General features: G+C 36.7%; 1 protein-coding gene across 3 annotated transcripts in view; it reads left to right on the top strand.

Annotated features, from left to right (window-relative positions):
- The window catches only part of LOC150080145 (uncharacterized), a 118,892-nt gene that overhangs the window by 76,050 nt on the left and 25,170 nt on the right, over positions 1-17,672 (top strand). For all 3 annotated transcript variants that reach the window (XM_090382164.1, XM_090382165.1, XM_090382166.1), the window contains one exon: positions 9,869-10,846. In XM_090382164.1, the coding sequence (XP_090238290.1) occupies positions 9,869-10,846 (978 nt within the window). The remainder of the gene's footprint in view (positions 1-9,868; positions 10,847-17,672) is intronic.

Here is a 17,672-nt window from a genome sequence, read left to right on the forward strand (position 1 = left end):
TTCTCTCTGCACCCCCCACCAAGTATTCTAGTAGTTTGTTAAATAAAATTCCATGTCAGAGGGAGTGCTCTAGTATTGGTGTTACCTCTTCTCTAGAAAATTGTGTGGACAGTTTAAAAAACACATCTGAAATGTGTGTTTTAAACTGTCCACAAAAAAAAAAAAAAACCATCTGAAATGGGAAATCATTGGGGGGGACAGTTAATTTGCTCAATCCTTTAAATACATTCAAAACTATCCATTTGCACAATAAGTTTATGCCAACAATCAGTACTTTCTGGCTAAATGCAAATTTTTGTGCATTTAATATGTAACCATGCTTTCTCAACTTAAATATGTCTTAGGTTCGTTATCTGAGAAACCAAAAATGCCATCAGTAGTTTACTTGTCCCTTTTTACATCTTAAACACTTCGCTTTGGCCATCATACATGTGCCTAGTTTTCAAACACTCAATTTGTAGACCCCAGATCTCTTTCTTGGTAAGAATCTCTTTTGTACCCTCATTTAACTGTGTCCACACAGTTTTTAACAACTCTATGTCCTGCTTAAAATGAGGTTTTCTTACCTGCACAGTACGGGCTTAGAAAATTTTTTTCCTGGCAGACATATCAGCATTTTCCAGGGACAAAAGTTAGTGATAGAACAATTATCTTTTAAGGACAAAGTGATATTTCCTAGTGATGTTAAGAATATGCAATCTAAGGCTTTACTTAACAAGTATGAGGTGATGTTAAGAATAATTGAATTGAGGCTGAATCTGATGACAGACAATACACACAGCACATTATGGTCTAAGTTGCTGATATGCCTAAAACCTTACAACAACACTCCTTTTCTGTAGAGTATAATAGGTTGATAATCCCACCTCACCTAAGCATTGGGTGACACAAACAGTCTTGAAGTGCTTCCTCTCAGGCAAGTACTGTATATAGTAAAGGTGAAATGCAGTTAATTTTTTTGAAAGATAATCATCAAATTAACTTGTATACTAAAAAATAAAATTCTTTGTGCAAGAAAGGAACTTATTTCCAAAATTGTTCTCTGTAAAGATATGAACTTTAGCATTAGTAGAGGCATATGATGCACTAAAGCAAGCTTATGCAGCATCAGCCAGGAAAATAAAAACAAAAAAAAACTTCCACTTCACCCCTCCGTTCGTTCGAAATACCTGTCTAGCTGAGCCTTAAATTTATTTAGGCTATCAACTTCCACAACAAGGGATGGAAGTCTGTTCCACCAACCAACTACCCGCTGGCTAAAAGCAAATTTCCGGACATCTATCCTACATCTGTCTTTCCTCAATTTGAATTTATGCCCTCTCAGGTGATTATTCTGAGCAAGAGGCAGAATCCCATCAGCATTGAGCATGCTCAAACCATTCAAGAACAGGTGTTCCAACTTAAACTTCATCTGAAAGGAAGTAGGTTTATTTTATTTTAAAGAATGTAATTAGTGATAGTAAAAAAAAATTAGATACATTTACATTTTCTTGAATACTGACACCTTTTGATCTTTATCCATATGAGTAGTTATTCTTAAGTGGCTGATAAACAAATGCCATAAAAGGCACACGAAAATAACAACTACTCAGTATTGACACAATGATTAAACTTGCATCAGTGCTTGTTTTTTGTTTATAGACTTGACAGTTTTATTTGTTCTTTGCTTGTATCGATGCTAGTTTACGTACACGAATAAACTTTTTATAAAATTTTAGGATTTATTCTAATTTGCAACCCAGCATAAAAGTAAATGTTTGCTTTTAGCTGTGAATTCCAAACTTTTACTTTTCACCATTATTTATGAATTTTCAGAATGCTGAGTATGTCAGAATGTTGTTGTTTTTCAACATTCCAAAAATTGTGGTACATTGGATGCACTCTTCAAATATTAGTGGCAGCAAATATGTTAAATTGTTGACATTAATGACGCTATTTGTGTTCATTATTATGTCACAAGCCAGGACAAACAGCATTTTCTGAACAGTTAGGTTATATTATTAATATAAATAGCAATAAGCTGCAAACTGGCACAGTACAATTTTGCATATGGAATTAATGATTTGTATTTAGCTATCTAGCAGGTGCACAAAAAAGCATATCAGCAGTAGCATATCATGCCTTTACTTCACCAGTCAGCATTCTAGAGGAAAGATGGCAAGAGATAGTTTAAAATGAGAAACTTGGAAAATTTATTCTTAATTCTAGCATCTTATTGTGTAGATCAGAAAACATAATGGTCTTGTTTTATATATAAAATTCCCAACCAACTGTTCAGCCAAACATTGGGATAGTGAGGAGCTAAAATAAGGAAAATGAAACTGCAAAGTTACCACAGTTATGTTGTTTTTTGGAATACATAATACCATAGGGAATTTTTTTTTACTTTAAACTTTTACAATTAAAAAAATAATGCTGGGGAATAAAAGTAAAGGAGGAATACTAAAATGCACACTTATGTGATTCTAGTAGTTATTTAAATTTAAGCTTTACTGTTTTTGGCATATAAAATACAGCAGCTGTTGCCAGCCAGTGGTTTAATATACAGCTTGAACTTAGTTATTTCTGTATGTTTCTGTAATTGGTATTCAAAAGAAATATTTATTGTGAAAGAACTGAAATGTTGCATCAATGTGTTAATAAATACATCCTCATATTAGACACTGTTCTTCCAAAAGAAACCTAAGAAAATGGAATCAGAGCCAGCTGGATATTTTGCTTGGCCGGTTGCAAACGTTGATGTGGGACCTCTTCTCCTCCTTATTCTTATTAGTATTATTATCTTTCCTTCCTTCCTGTGGCATGGTAGCCCGTGATGGGGCAAGGCCGACTTTTAAGGGTTTGCTAGGTCAAGAAGGGCCTTTGTGGCTTGGGTGACCAATCTCACACTCTGCTCTACACCCGCTGCAACCTTCCCTTCCCTCGGGAAGGTTGCTATGTGGGTCGTGGACTTGTTTTACATAGATATTTATATGGGGAGACCAGGGAGAACCATGAAAAACTCTGGTCAGAGTGGCCTGCCTGGAATCTAACCTGCAATCTCCAGTGTCATAGGTCTATGCCTTAAACTGCATGGCTATCCCAGACAGTATTATTATTGTTGTTTATTATTATTATTATACAGACCAGGCACTAGGGGTGTGCAGGTGAGACACTTACCATAGGTGCCACCTAAAATAGGCGCTGCTAGATGCACTACTACCTATACAGTGGATCCCCGCTTTACGATTGGCTCACTGTATGATCAAATCACTCTACGATACACTCTCCATAATAAAGTACTGTTCACTATACAGGGTGTCTCAAAAATATTGGTACAAACATTTGGGGGGAGGTAACATCTAAAGGAATGTGAATTGCATAGGAACCCATAACCGGAAACGTCACCATAAGTCAGTACACGGCGCTGTTCATCACTTTGCGAAAGGGAAAATTTCTGGTTTACTCATTCAAGCAGTAGTTGCCGCATGAAGAGCATGCGGCGATATACAAACTGTGAGCTGGCAGAAATGCACCTAGTGTATGGATTAGCAGAGGGCCCACATGGTGTGCACCCCCATGCAGCACAACATCGCTTTGCAATAAATGTGTGGGCAGGTATGGTCGGTGACTGCTTAGTCGGCCCATACCTGTTACCATCCCACATGAACTCTGCTAAATATCGGATCTTTCTTGAACAAGTTCTACCAGGGTTACTTGACGATGTTCCAGCAAATGTGAGACGCAACATTTGTTTTCAACATGACGGGGCGCCTGCCCATTATGGAAGGTATGTTCGTGACCATCTGAACAGGCGTTTTGGGGCGTTGGTGGATTGGCCGTGGTGGACCCGTTGCCTGGCCCTCACACTCACCTGATCTCGTGGCGAGACTCATCTGCACTGCTGATACTGTCAAAGAAACTCTCGGTGTGTTTAACCGTGTCCGCCAATCCATGCTGCGTTGGTGTCACGCATGCATCGCATCTCGTGGTGGAACCTTCGAGCATCTGTTGTAACATCATGAAATGCATCCATCTCATACTCCATTGTTAATATGTCAAATAAATGTTTGCCACTAATTACTGTCTTGTGTCATTTCTGCTTCTTGTGCCTCTGCTACTACTTTCCCATGATGTTTCTGGTTATGGGTTTCTATGCAATTCACATTCCTTTAGATGTTACCTATCTCCCCTAAACGTTTGTACCAATATTTTTGAGACACCCTGTATATGTAGTAAGTGCCAGTCATTTTGATCATGTTTTCAAATTGAATTTTAATTCTAATAAACGGCGATTCTAATAAGGGAAAATAGGATGCATATTATCCACAGGCTATAAAAGTAAAGGTGTAAAGCACAGATTTTCACTTTATTACCTTACAATTAACAAAATTATATGATATGTGAAAATCATAAGAATATTTTCCACAGGTTAGCAAAATAAAAATAAATTTACGGTTACGTGCATAGCTTACTGTAATATGTACATACGAACTAATTGATATTTCTGTTCACTGGCTTTTTTTTTTTTTTTGTTGTAAAATTTAAAACAGTGAAAAAAAAAATAAGCAATCAATAACAAAGAACACGGCATGCACAAATTGCAACTAACATGATACTTGCAAGTGAGATACGGAGTAACAAGCTTACGAAGCTTAAAAAATAGAAATGAAGAGAAGATTCTGAAAATTTATTTGTTTTTCCTATGATTGAAGATTTCAGTGAAGGGGAAACATTTCACCATAATAACTTAAAAACCCACAGAATTCCAGCTGTCGGTATTATCGCAAATGCAATAATATCAAGTTTACTATCTGTTTATAACAGATTGCACTAACCGGAAAAGCCCAATAAACCGGAAACTGCAAATTATTTTTATTGTTTTATGGTAGTAACCTCCAGAAATGTGCTTTAGAAAAATATCACAAAGGTGTTCAAAATTGATTCTTATAACTGAACATATGATAGCAGTAAAAGTGTAGTGCATTTTATTTAATGATTTGAATTGGTTTTTTGAAATTTGATTAGACTAAGCAGTAATCATGTTAACTGGCATCTTTTTATTTCACTGTATTCGCACTAAATTCACCTACACATTTCCGAGACACCGTATTGATTGGATTTAGTCGCTGTAAATCTCCTTCCCCAAGCTTTAATGCCCTCTTGAAAGTTCACAGATTTGCAATAACTTAGGAAATTATTCAGAAAACAAATTGTTTAGCTGCTTATGAGTGAAACTTGTCCATATCTAAAAATTCAAAATCTGTCATGCTTTTCAATATCTAATTTTGTAGTTTTTAGGAATTGTAAATTTATTATCTAATTTAAAACAGTTAGTACCTTGCTATAATAGTATCTGAATTCCAAACTGGTATTTTTATCTGTAGTGCATATTTCAGTCCTACAGTTTGATAGGTACCATGTTCCATGATTGATCTACAAAGAGAACATTAAAGTAACTCATAGTACTTAATATTCTGAAATTTTACTAAGTCCAAGAGCACTTGGTGTTTTGCTATAATTATGTACATCCAATATAAGGTGTCAAGCTATTTATGGAACCCAGTTACAGCTTGCCAAATAAAAGTTTGTACAGTGACTTCTTAATTTACACTGGTTTAAATTATGCAAATGTAAAATAACACGTGGCAACCATATTTGCAAAAGTGCCACAAGAGTACGTACCCAAACAGATGAAACAAGTTCAGTTTGGAAAAAAAATGCCTGATCGCACTTATTTCCATTGCTGAAAAGACTGCACCTGGCTTTAAGGTGGTGAAGGATCTGCTAACACTCCTGTTTGGTGCTAATATGGAGGGTCATAAACTGAAACCTGTGTGCATTTACCACTATCAAAATCCTCATGTCCTTAAAGGTTATGACAGGTTGTACATGCCCGTGTATTGGTACTCAAACTTTTAAGGGTGGATGACTGCTGTTATTTTCAGGAGTTATCTTGGATCTCAGTTACAACCAGAATTGGAAGTGTGTTGCAAGGCAGAAGCAATTCTGTTCAACCTCTTACTTATTCTTGATAATGCCACAAGCTGTCCACCCAGTATTGTTGATGTCTGTTCCAGTATCAAGATTGGTTTTTTCCCAGCAAATATAACCCTAATCTTTTAAGGCTCAGTATTTAAAACGCATTCTGGCTGATCTAATTGACAAGACTGACCACGAACAGATGAGTGTGCAGCAATATTCACGAGCCTTCAATATAAAAGATGCTTTAAAATTCATTGCTGCTGCACTGCATGGTGTGACATTCCACATAACTGTGTTCAAAGTTAATGACATAATTCATGTCCAGATTTTAGCAAATTCTTGAAAGGCTCTGATACCAATGAAGATTATGCACAAACTAAAGACAAATGCATGAAACTCCCTAAAAAGATAGGGTTCACCACTGAAGTGGAGACAACTGATTCGATTTAATTGATTTGCATTATCAAGAATTGTCATATGAAGATCTGTTTGCACTGGAGCAGCATCTCATTCAGGAGGAAGAGGCAGCAGTGAGTGAAAGCTCAAAGGTTAAAGAAGAATGGAGCCTGACAGTTAAAGGAATATCAAAAGCATTAACTCTTATTGATGAAGGCCCTAATCTAGAAAAAAACTCAAAGTGCAACATAAAGTTAAGCTAGAACTTTGTAACTACTATGAGTTGTTGCGTGAGAAGAGGTAACATGCAAAGCAATTAACTCTGGATTCCTTTTTCAAGCAATAAATGGGGCAGTCAAGTGAACTTTCCATACCTCTGGTTAGGGTAACAGCCTCACCCCTCCTATGTGGTCTGAATCCAAAGGAATGGAATCAGACCATGATGAGCACTCATCAATCTGCCCAAGGCCACCCTCCACCCGAATCTCTCTCAGTTGTTGTTTGTTGTATTGTATATGGTGCCTGCCTAGCAACCCAAAGGCTGCAACTTCGAATCCCACCTCGGGCTTGGATCAGAGTACTGCAAAAACCTTGGGAGGTCCATTATGGCCACAGAAGCCGATGCGCAAACAACTACCAAAAAAAAAAGTATTGTATATGTTGGTTATAGTGAACATAACTTTTTCGTAATGTGCAAAAAAAAAAAAAAAAAAATCAATAAAGATGAATATCTCTTTGGTTGCTCATCATTTTCTTTAGTGTGCTCAGTCTTCCAACCAAAGAAAACAAATAGTATGTACCAGTAGAGATAACTTAGCTAGATGTGAGTTACTCTTATAGGCCTATTATCGCATTTTTTGGTGATTATTTCCATTACATGTGAATTTAAATTGCACAAGACGTTCTGAAATGTAACTCTCACGTGCATCCAGTGCAGTAGTGACATCACTATTACAGAGTAGTGGGAAAATGGATGCCAGCCAAGTATTTTTTCGAATTAGGAAATAAGTTAAAATCCGATGATGCTAGGTGTGTTGAATATTATTATTATTATTATTATTAGCTATAAGGTGCAAGGAAGCCTGAGGCTTATGCTGCTCCAGCCAAAAAAAAAAAAAAAAAAATTCCCAAGTTGGGAATGGTCCGGTATTTCAAAACTGCACTCGTATATTGCAACCATGGAAACTCAGACTTGTGAGGTAGTGTCTTGCACTGGTGGAACAAGACTTTGAGTTTTCCTCAGCATTTGTTTTTGATGTTTTCATGTAAATGCCTCAAGGTCTGTGTAATATGCCCCTGCAACTGTCTGGCCTTTCTGAAAGTAATCCACTAGCAACATTCCATCAGCATCCCAAAAAACCAAAGCCATCACCTTACCAGTAGAAGAAATCGACTTTGCCTTCTTTTGAGGCAAAAAGAGCTGTGTTTCGACTGTTTTCTGCATCTGCTTGAAAATGATGCAAACATTCACTTGACTTAACTCTTGTGCATTTTTGATCAGATGTCATCAACTTTGGGACCCATCATGCTATCACCTTTTTCATAGCAGTAACCTCTGTTATTATGTAGTATACATGGTCAGATGAGAAGCCCAAGGTGCTGACAACATATCGAACTATTGATTGTTGACCACTCATCAACAGGTCACGCACACTGCCAACAACTTCTGGAGTGATGGGCATTATAAGTCTTCCACAGCATGTGTAATCTTCCAGGATTTACCTCCCTTGTTTAAATTCTGCTGCCCGCTTCTTAACCATGGAATAGGAAGAGAAACATCCTTCATTGACATTTTAACCAAATCTTTGTGAATTGCCTTTGGCATTTGTCCCTTTTTTCCCCAAATATTGGATGACTGTACTGTGACTGATTTTGTCCATCTTTCCTCATTCACATAACTTTGTGGCCGACCGGGCTAGCCGAGTGGGTAAAGTACCTGCCCGGCAACCCAAAGGTCGCGGGTTCGATTCCCGCCTCGGGCTTGGATCAAAGTACTGCAAAAACCTTGGGAGGTGCAATATGGCCACAGAAGCCGATGTGCCAACAACTACCAAAACAAAAAAAAAAAAAAAACATAACTTTGTTGACTTCAGAACCTGGATGTGTTTGACCTATTATACATTAAGTATCAAAATTTTTAATGTTGTACCACTACCCTTTCAACATATAGTTTAGCAAGATCATTTCATAATGATCTTGCTAAACTATATGTTATGTTGTCCATCATTCTGCAAGACCATTGGTTATAACACCCAAAACCCTTATAGTTTATGTGCATTTTGGAAATTTCATACTAATTGTGCTTTGTATCTTGCATGTGCCAATATTATGATTCAAGCCACAAAGCCAAGTTTTTAGATACCTGTTTTAAGAAGAATGATTTTTAAAGGTTGGCCTGTCTGTCCTGAAACAAAAATCTCTGGCAATTTAATTCGGATGAAAAGTGTACTGGTTTGATTCCAACATGTAGTCATTCTGTTTGGTGTTGCCAGTAGTTGTGCATGTGATCAGAGAACTGGAAAAAATTCCAAAAAATCAAAATATGCTGAATATTGAATGTTCTAGTAATAAAATTGTTTATAATTTAGATTTGTGTTGTGTCATGGTGTTTGTTAATTTTATTTTTTATTATTACAGTGTATTAAAAATGTTTTTGTGATGCAGTAATCCTATAATAATATTTTATATATATTTAAATATAAAATAATTTTATATTTTTTATCCAATAATTTATTGTGTTCAAAATCATGATTTTGTGATACAGCAATCCTTTGACAACCATGGTTGGTAAGACTAATGTCACATAGAATATAGGAGATTAGGTGAAAAACACTAAAAATGCCAAAAAAATATATTAAAAAAAGCACAGTAAACTGTATTTTCCATTTATACAACATAAAGGTTGAAGATAGAAGAAAAAATATAATAACAAGGTAATACAACAGAATATATACATACACAAAATTTTGACCATCTTCCTAGGTCATACTTCATTTGATACAGCAAACTATAGTATTTTCTGAGTCAAAACACAAATCTACAGAGTGAGGCTTGACACATCCATGCACAGTGTGGATGTTTCACTGCATCATTCTGTACATATATAGTAATGACAATATTATTGAAGCACCAGACTGCACATTCCTAGACTATTCTGGAACCTTGGTTTGCTGTTAGCTTCAAGTGTGTGGCACGAAATTGGAGAAAACTATTGAGTTTTATGACAATCACTTTAGCTATGCCCTGAATATAGTATATTTTAACTCCAGTTGTAACAAAAGATGTTTATGATATATTTATGATATCTCCACAGATTGCAAAATTTTGGTATACAAGGTATTCAAATATAAATCCATGGTTGGGAGAGGAATCATTGTATTCACATTTGTGTTGTATTGAATTCCCTTAGTTTTGTTTTTTTTTTTTGTTTGTTTTTTTTTTTCAAATATTTCATATTTAAAATTGTATTATTATGTTTTTTTTTTTTTTTTTTTTTTTTTATCCTCAGATGGCATGCAAAGTAAAATAGACCCAAAATCTGAAGAGAAGGCTGCAAATATTAAACAAGATCCTAGCAAGGAAGGTAGTTTATCTGCTGCAAAGCATGATTCTGATAATGAAATCTCACCACCCAGAAGCAAGGCAGCTCAGGCATCTCCAAATGCTCGTAAAACACAAAACTCAGATAGTGATTTGTCACCACCTAGAGGTAAAAGTGGACAGGCTTCTCTAAACCCTCAGAAAAGAATGGACTCTGACAGTGATCTGTCACCGCCAAGAGGAAAGAGTGGACAGGCATCATCAAATTCTCGTAAACTTCTTGATTCAGATAATGGAATGTCACCGCCAAAATCCAAAAATAGAAAGCCGCCTTCTAGAAGAAGACGAGATTCTGATAGTGACTTCTCTCCACCAAGAGCTAAGATGAGTAATCAACCTTCAACTACAAAAAACAGGCATGAACATGATAGCGATTTTTCACCTACAAGAATTAAAGGGACTCGTATATCTTCTGCTGACAAAACTCATAAAACTGAAAGTGTACCACCAAAAAAATCGAGTAGTCAAGAATCAGCAGCATCCAATAAAAGACATGATTCTGATAGTGATCTCTCACCACCACGAACAAAAGGAAATCAACCTTCTGCAAATCCTAAAAAACGACATGATTCAGACAGTGATTCAGATGATGATATGTCACCAGCGAGGTCAAGAAAGAATAATATGTCTTCAAATTCTAAAAAGTATGATTCTGAGAGTGATAGATCCCCACCAAGGAAGAGACATAATGATAGAAATTTTTCTTTTAAAAAAACAAATGAAAGTAGACACTCTCCAAAACAAATTAAAACTGAAGAAAGTTCTAGACGAATGAAAAAAGGTTCTAAAAATGTACTTCACCAAAAATCCGACAGTGACCTTTCACCTCCTAGACGGAAAAGTTCTGATTCTGAAAGTGACTCTTCCCAAGAACGTAAACAAAGCAGTAAGAATTTCTTATCATTGCATACAAATTTGATCATAATTATTTGATAATTATACTCAATAATAAACTATTAGTTGAACAAAGTACATATTCGAATATTAACATACGAGGTGATGTTATAAATAAAAGTTCCTAGACTGGTGCAAAAAAAAAAAAAAAAAAGTTGGAAGGTGCTCAAAAAATGATTTTATTTTTATTCAAGGTATTTGCCACCTAACTGAATGCACTTATTACACCATTTGGAGCTATTTTTGTTAATTTTATTTATTTATTTTATTTATTTTTTTGTTATTTGGTTTTTTTTTTTTTTTTTTTTTTAGGAGCATTAGCAACTAGGGCCATATTGCTCCGGGGATGTGCGGTGGTCATTCCCTGACCTTTCCACATCTATTTGGTGCCTCTGTAGCCAGGTGGGAAGGAGCAGCGGTGCGCTGCACACGCTTCTTGATTAGACCGGGGTTCGAGCCGGTGACCACCAAATACGGAGGATGCGGAAAGGTCTGGGAATGACCACCGCATATCCCCGGAGCAATATGGCCATAGTTGCTAATGCTCCTAAAAAAATTACACCATTTAAAAGTTTATAAAAAGAGTCAGCGAAGGCATCCAAAGAGATGATATTGAGTTTGGCGGTTAGATTTTTCTTTTATATCCTTAACATACTGAAATCTTTCCTATGAGGACATTTTTCACCTAGGGAAAGAGGAAGAAGTCTGCTGGTGCTAGATCAGGATATTAGGGTGAATGTTGATCTGTGCAATGCCATGTTTCATTAGAAATATTTTCACTGCCCACTGCACACTCATTGTGGAATGGGCGGGAGCATTGTCATGCAATAATAATCAGCTACCTTTTTCTAGAAATTGAGGCCTTCCCAAGAAATGTGCTTCAGTAATCTTTTGAAGCACGTGTATATAGAATGCAGCATTGACTATCCTCCTTCAGATGCAAATTCCTTGTGAATCACACCGTTTGTACCAAAAACATGATCATCTTAATCCTGAACTTCTGTAAAGAAATTCATCTGTAATGCTACTAAATAACACAGACTCGAATCTGTAAAACATCTTTATTAATAGACGTTATTTATTAATAATTTATTAATAAAGATGTTTTACGGATGAATTACAGAGTTCCTGACTTCAGAGGCCTTTTCAATGAATTCTGTAAAGGAAACTTTTTTTTTTTAGGCCTTGGTGATGGTTTTGAATTCCACTCCATGCTCTGATTCTTCACTGAGTCATGCTGAAACACACAACACTCACCTCCAGTGCAATATAGTCAAGGAAAATTAGGATTGTCTTGACAAGTCTGGATGAAGTCTTCACATAATGATACCCCTCATTGCTTCTACCCATCTATGATACTGTGTGACACAAATTTTGCACAGACCTTTCATTTCTCTAAATCTTCATGCAAAAATTGATGAATTATCTCCTTATTCATATCCAACTCATTAGCCATCATTGAGGGTCAAACAGTGATTGCTTGCTTCAGTTTCCCAAACTTTTGCAACTCCATCTTCATTTTGAAGGTTGATGGACATCCACTTCTTGAGTTGTTGTGAACCTCGTAGTATCTGTGTTTAAACTTCTTTTACCATTCAGTCACACTGGTACAACTTAACATTTCATGACCATAAGCAGATTTCAACATTTCCATGTGTTGTAGATTTTTCCAGTGTAAAGTAAAATTTGATATTCATATGTTGCTGCTCCATTGCAAAATTCTGACATGGAACCTTAATGCTACTAATGAAACTGGTTGTTACTTGCAACTTGTCAGCTTAGTGGACATTCTTATAGTACCATCTGTTGGAAGAAGTTTGAACTAACATATCACTTCAGACTCATTGAACATGGCTGCACCATCCTGGGAACTTTATTGCTGCACTTCGCATCTTTCAAACAGTTATGTTGCTGAAATTCCCTTCTTGAACCCACAACATAAAATGCTACCTAAGATCATATAATATATCTGTATTTATGATTATAAATATAATTAGCCCATATAATATACCCTTATTTATTTTAGCTTTTAAATCCAAGGAATGCAGTTTCTAGACTTCTTCATTCCAGAAAAAATACTAGTATTATCTCTTATACTATACCGGCCATTCTTTCTGGGGAAACAATTTTTAATTCACCCCAAAAAGATGGAAAATCAAGTAATTTAAAAAAGATGCAGAAATATAAGTGCAGTGGCTTGGGAATATGACAGGGGAGTGGGAACGAGATTATCCACTTGCTGGCGAAGATGTTACAGCTCCAGCAAACTGATAAGTTTTTCTTAAATGTTTGCCGTTTTATTGACTTAATTGGCATGTTAATTTATTTTCTAGAAGTACCTTTAAAATCCTATTATGCTACTTAGTTTATTTTGAATTTAGATAGAGATTTTTGTAGGTTATTACTTAGTATTGGTAGAACCTTGTACCGTTCGAAACTTGCTGCCATTGTAGTATATTAGATCGATACGGAATAGCGTAAGGTATAACGTAAAACTAGATAGCGTAATACATAACACTGTGCTAGGAATCAGTTAGCTTGGTATAGTATTGTTAATTAAATTGTCTTTAAATATAAATCGTGCTACTAGAGCAGCAAAGCAATGTGCAGAAAGTAGCAAAAGTGCTGTGGTTCGGGGAGAACCAAAGGGGCAATTCTCCAGCACATCACCATATAGAAAAATGTGCAAAATGTGAAATGTTTGCTGATTTTTCTGGAACAGGATATGATATAGCCATGGAGGATGTCTTTGTTTGTGCTAGATGCAGTGTGTGTCAAGAAATTAGGTGGCAACTCAGCGTTCTGATGGGAATCTAAGAGTTTGAAGAGTCAAGCAGATTCCCTCAAAGGAATTAAAATGGGGGCCCCATTAAGCTCTCAGCTGCCCAGCTCAACACCAGAGCTCACTCTTGTGCACCAGGCAATGCAGCAGAAATCTTCAGGGCAGAATTCACTGGTCCCACAGAAACTAGTTATTGTTGGTGAATCAATTGTGAGAGAAACAGGAAATATATTGAGCAAAAAGGATAGGAGGAATAGGACCAGGGTATGTCTGCCAGGGGCAGAAGTTGATGACGTAGAGTAGATATCATCTTTTAAAGACACAAAAGGTGATATTGTTGTACACATTGGTACTAATGACATTAAACATAGATCTGCAGACTTACTTAGCAAGTACAGGTCAATGTTGAAAACAGTCACGACTTAGGATTAAATTTGAAAGTATCTGCAATTCTGCCCAGACACGATAGGAGGGAGTATACGATGAGAGCCTTGTCAGTCAATTGGCCCTGGAGAGATTGTGCAAGGCTCGCGGGGTAGGAATTTCCCCAGCGTGGGCTGTGCTTGTTAACAGGAGAGATTGTCTCTACAGGGATGGGATACACTTAAATAGAAAGTGTGCAAGAATATTTGCAGATACTATTGAGACAATGTTTAGATGGTTTGGAAAATTGCACCTTGGGGGTGGGGGGTGAATCACAAACTAATAGGTTAACAGTAGCCACAGGCAGGGGCAGGAGTGATTTTTGCACTGCTTCTATTGGAATGAGCAGCAGCAGCAGCCTGAAAAGCAAGTTGCTGCTGATTTCAGGAACTGCTAGGAGTCATCATGAAACAAGTAAATACAAAGGCTGTGTTAGGGTAACTAAGAGTAAGAACAGGTGCATATATATGGCAGTGCCAGGAGTACAGTAAATAAATTTGATGAATTTGAAGTGCTCGTCAAGACATCAAAGGTGGATATTGTTGGGATATCAGAGACATGGGGTCACACAGATATAAGGAATGCAGAATTGGAATTTGGGGAGTACAATATGTACAGAGAGGACAGACAGGGTAGGAAGGAAAGAGGAGTTTTGTTAGTTAAGAAACATAAAATCTAAGGAAGTGCTTCCGGTTGACATGGGTGGACAGTTCAATGTTGAATCAGTTTGGTGTGACATAAGCACTAGAAAAGCAAAAATGAGGGTAGGAGTTTGTTATTCATCTAATGACTCTGATGAGTACAATGAACAACTATACAGAGAAAGAGTGGGCCAGTAAATGAGAATATCTTATAATGGGGGATTTTAATTTCCCAGATGTCAACTGGAACTTGTAGGTTGGTCACTCACACACTAACAAGACTTTTGTGGATTTATTGGATGGTTGTTTTTTACAACAGCATTTTCGAGAGGCAACCAGAAGAAGTAATACTCTTGACCTGATTATCAACAGTGATTATTCATGCATTAAGAATTTACAGATAAAGGAACCACTAGGTGGCCATGATCATAGTGTACTGATGTGGCAGTTACTTAAAGATTTAGCTACCTTCAGGAGGAAAGGGAAGGGTGTTTGCTTTCATAATGGTGACTACTGGTCTCAGATTTTTTTAAATTCTATACAGTGAAGCCAAATGATGATGTTACCAACAGCAAATTCTAAATTGAAAGCATTCGAGGAATTAATCTCGGAGGCAACTAGTGCTTTTTTTTGGACAGTACGCAATGGTACAGTATACCGGCACCTTTATTAACAGTGACATATGACATTTGGATGCAATGCACTCAAATTTCCATAAATTTTTTTCACATGTTTACCTACTATTCAAATAAGCTTAAAATTATTTAACTAAATTTGCATTTTCACTGTCTATTGTTAAGATATTTTCTTTATAAAAATGTATAACCATTTTTATAATTCTAAATTACTCAGTCAGACCTCTGTTTAATGAAGTCCTTTTATAGCGAATCATTTTGAATTCCCTTTGGAAGTTACATTTAAAATACTTTCCGTTGAGCAAAGAAAATTTTTATATGGCGAATGCATTCAGGCAATTAGTGCTGCTACGCAAATTAAGAGTGCTAAAGGGATTAGTAGAGGCATTTGATGCAAGAAAGCAAGCTTATGCAGCATCAGCCAAAAAATAAATAAATAAATAAATAAAATAACCACTTCCACTTCACCCCTCTGTTCGTTCAAAATACCTGTCCAGCTGAGCCTTAAACTTATTTAGGCTATCAACTTCCATGACAAGGGATGGAAGTTTATTCTACCAACCAACCACCCGCTGGCTAAAGGCAAATTTCCTCACGTCTATCCTACATCTGTCTTTTCTCAATTTGAATTTATGCCCTCTCAGGTGATTATTCTGAGCAAGAGGAAGAATCCCATCAGCATTGAGCATGCTCAAACCATTCAAGGCTGTATACACCTCTATCAGATCACCTCGCCGGTGCCTAGTCTCCAGACACTGCAATTTGCAAAACTTAAGCCTTTCTTCGTAAGAGCACCCCTTTGTTCCATTCACTAATCTCGTTGCCCTTCTCTGTACTCGTTCCAGCATCTCTACATCCTTCTTGAAATGAGGCCTCCAGACCTGTATACAGTACTCTAGGTGTGGTCTGACCATTGCCTTATACAAGGGAATAATCACCTCCTTATCCCTGCTAGAAAAATTCCTATATATCATCGACAATACACCATGAGCTACTCTTGCAGCCCATCTGCACTGCTCAGAAAACTTCATATCTGCCTGCACAACCACCCCCAGGTCCCTTTCATTCTCTACCACTGTCAGTGTAGTACCACAGAGTTGATACATTGCTCTGGGGTTGCTGTTTCCCATATGTAGTACTTTACATTTGTCAATGTTAAACTTCATTTGCCACCTCGAAGCCCATCTGCTCAACCTTTCCAGATCCTGTTGCAGTAGCGTAGTGTCCTTGACAACCCTGCCAACCTTCGTATCGTCGGCAAACTTGGACATTAAGCTTGATATACCATCATCAATATCATTTATAAATACAGAAAACAATAATGGACCCCAATATAGCGAATGGATTAGGAGAGAATTAACTCGGTACGCTCCCTCATTTTCGGCCTTCAGGCAATTTAGGCAATTAGTGCTACTATGCAAATTAAGAGTGCTAAAGGGATTACCATTCTACAACTTAGTGGTACCTGGTAAAACCTATCCAACCACCTGTCCCACATATGGAGAAATCGCGCTGGTGAACAGTGAGCAGATCAAGGGGTATTCCCAGTGGGATCTGGTCCACCTACTGCAATTGTGTCCAAACTTTTTCCCGTACAGTGGCCATATTCAAAAAAAAATTCAAAATTAGATTTCTTTAGTGTGTTACCTTTTCCATATCTTGTTGCATGTAAAAGTAAAATTGAAAATATTCGGAAATTTTATTAAGTACAATATACAATTACATTTAATGAACAAAACATTTAATGAGAATTTTTTTGATAATTAACAAAATTTAAAATGCTGTTTTAGTTCACTTTCCGGGCGGGTTGTAGGTTGGACACCACTGTGAATCAACTGTAAGCGCCCCATTCGAGAATTAGGAGAGCATGATTTCATCTGTTGTTTTGCGGAAGTGCGTTATCCACATTTTTCCATAAATTTTCCCTATCTCTGTTTACATGGTCACAGTACCTGAATATCTGAATGACGCTGACATTTCGGACAGTGTCCAAAAAAAAAAAAGAGAGAAAATTCAAATTTAAGAACTAGTGACAACAACGATGACGAAAGAAGGAAAACGAGGACAACGAAGGTATTAAACCTTCTAAACATGAATTGTTGGTATTTGGTGAAAATGAAGTTAGAAAATTGTCAATTAGGTTACGGTTAAATGAAAGAAATACAATTCGTGGATTTCGGGAATACCTAATTGAAAAGCTGGTTTTGATGACAAAAACAGTTTCTACACTACCGTTTCTTAAAATTGTAGGCCCACCCTCACCGGCTTTGATCTAACAAAATATGTCGATTTGTGGCTGCTTCAGGAAACACCATTCACCAACAGACACAAACAGTA

This window comes from Mastigoproctus giganteus, chromosome 9, assembly GCF_048544385.1.
Source record: "Mastigoproctus giganteus isolate SK-2022 chromosome 9, ASM4854438v1, whole genome shotgun sequence".
Classification (NCBI taxonomy): Eukaryota; Metazoa; Arthropoda; class Arachnida; order Uropygi; family Thelyphonidae; genus Mastigoproctus; species Mastigoproctus giganteus.